General features: G+C 46.0%; 1 protein-coding gene across 1 annotated transcript in view; it reads right to left on the bottom strand.

Annotated features, from left to right (window-relative positions):
- csmd2 (CUB and Sushi multiple domains 2) overlaps nt 1–2,500 on the bottom strand; it is a 396,217-nt gene that overhangs the window by 325,594 nt on the left and 68,123 nt on the right. Inside the window, exon 3 of the mRNA XM_031586639.2 lies at nt 330–442. Coding sequence (XP_031442499.1) covers nt 330–442 — 113 coding nt within the window. The remainder of the gene's footprint in view (nt 1–329; nt 443–2,500) is intronic.

Raw genomic sequence — 2,500 nt, 5'->3', positions numbered from 1 at the left:
CTGTTTTAACTTCGCGTCAGCTTTGAAAAAACCAGACAGCATCCCAATGACCCAGATGAAAGACGGAAGAGAAGAGAAAGAGTAAAAAGAGGGGAGAGAAGGAGAGAGAGAGAGAGAGAGAAAGGCAGAGAAAGAGTGAGAGAGAGAGAGAGTGAAAGAGAGAGAGACAGATCACTAAAAAGTCAAACTGTTGGGAAAGAAACTCCTCGTAGAAAGAAAGAAAGAAAGAAGAAAAATCAAAGACGGAAAGATGCGTGAGGTGTATAAGAAGAGCAGCCAAACACACAGTTCTGCGACGGAGGAGGACAAGTGTGTGAATCTTTACTCACCCTCGTAGTAGGCTCTGAAGCCCTGTCCACTGACGGCGTAGTCTGACAGGAGCCAGAGAGTGAGCCGTGACCCTGTGCTCACGATGGGAGAAGGGGCCGCAAACCCTGTCAACCTACGGAGACACACAGAAGGACAAAATACACCAGTCAGTCAACATCATCACTTAGCACAACCTACGGAGACACACAGAGGACAAAATACACCAGTCAGTTAACATCATCACTTAAAGTGGCATTATGCAGTAATTGTACATCAGGATTAGGGTTAGGATAAGCAGTTTTACCTTAAAATAACAGCTTTAAAAAAATTGGGGCGCTACAATGACTTTTAATATGGAGAATCGCCTTTGTGCCATTGCCATACCAGGGTCCGTAGGCATATTACTGCTAAATGTAGGATTGCCTGAAGCCGCCCGGTTTCTACTGTCTGCCGAACTAGTAAGTAGCTTATTTGCCGTCTTGCTTTGTCTTGTGTGTTGCACTTGCTTGATGTTTGACTGTGTTTGGACAGTTGTTGACTAACTCGCTTGTCATAATGTCAAAGTCAGCACATTTCAAGAGTTTTAGCCGCTAGCATATCGTTAGCGATTAGCAATTGTTCCGGTATGCTACTTTAATACAACCTACGGAGACACACAGAGGACAAAATACGCCAGTCAGTCAACGTCATCACTTAACATCCTGACCACATATTCTGACCACACTGGAACACCTCCAGGTCCATTGGTGTAATAGGAGGGTTAGCTACATTCTGACCACTCTTCTAGAACACCTTAGCACTGCTGTACTGCGGTAAGAGCATATATATTTTGAGCACGTCTTCAGAGAGCAGACTGGCTGCCTCAGCCCCGGCCTCAGGCCCACTGGTATTACGCTAAGAACAGACAAGAGCCATAATGGCAGCCTCCGTACGCAGAGCCATAATGGCCGCCTCCGTACGCAGAGCCATAATGGCCGACTCCTTACACAGAGCCATAATGGGAGTCTCCATCAACAAAAATGTGTGAATGGAGCCTGAAGGAGTAAGCAGCAATTTGCTCTTTAGCTGGTTAAAGGTTTAGGACCTACTGAGAGACTACAGAGAGCGAGGGAGAGATGGAGAAAGAGAGAGAGAGAGAGAGAGAGCAGAGTGTCTAACCATCGGTATAAACGTTTATGGGCCAATCAACCCCCCAATCGATGAAGTGGTTTGGAAAACGCTCCATTGGAAAGGTCAAAGGTTAAAGATAAGAGTTTACAGTGTTCTCAAGACACAACAGGAACAAAGAGACTGAAGGAGAGTTAAAGATAAGAGTTTACAGTGTTCTCGAGACACAACAGGAACAAAGAGACTGAAGGAGAGTTACATTGATCGACTAAAAGTACATTGACAGATTTTGAGGCAATCTTGTGCGCAAGTATCTACGGCCATGTGATAAAGTCGAAGAGAGAGCGATAGACAGACAGACAAACAGACAGACAGACAGACAGACAGACAGACAGACAGACAGACAGACAGACAGACAGACAGACAGACAGACAATCAAACAGACAGACAAACAGACAGACAGACAGACAGACAGACACTGTCTTTGTTGCTAAATTCAGTTCAGTATGAACTTACTCAGTGTGTTTACTGGCATGAGAAAAACATTATTTTCCACAACCAAAGCCAAATATCGTCTTTAAATATAGTATTCTAAAACAACAGCCAACAACTGGATAGTATTGTATTTTTATATTATACTGGCAAACTCTCTTCCTCTTCCTCCTCCTCATACCCCTCCCTCTCTCCCTCTCTCTCTCTCTCTCTCTCTCTCCCTCTCTCTCTCCTTCTCTCTCTCCCTCCGTCTCTCATAATGACTTTCCCACAGTGTCATCCTCTCAGTGCCATCAGCTCTGCAGGAGTCCTGATGGTCCCGAGGAGAAGGATTCAGGTCACCGTGGCCCTTTCGCTTCTTCAGCTCGCCATTAGAAAAGCGAGAAGAGAAGAGTAGAGTAGAGTAGGGAGCGAGAGAGCGAGAGAGAACAAGAGTGGAGGAAAGATGCTGGGCCCCCTTGCATTCAGCTGCTGCCTACACTGCACAATTATTCATCATGGCTAATGGACCACTGAGTGGGTCACTGGCGCCCAGCTCTCCGACACACACTCACACACACACACTTCCACTTCCATGGCGAATACACTCCCG

Source organism: Clupea harengus, chromosome 19 (genome assembly GCF_900700415.2).
Source record: "Clupea harengus chromosome 19, Ch_v2.0.2, whole genome shotgun sequence".
NCBI lineage: Eukaryota > Metazoa > Chordata > Actinopteri > Clupeiformes > Clupeidae > Clupea > Clupea harengus.
Note: the sequence above shows the minus strand (reverse complement) of the source record. Positions and strands in the feature narration are given on the sequence as shown.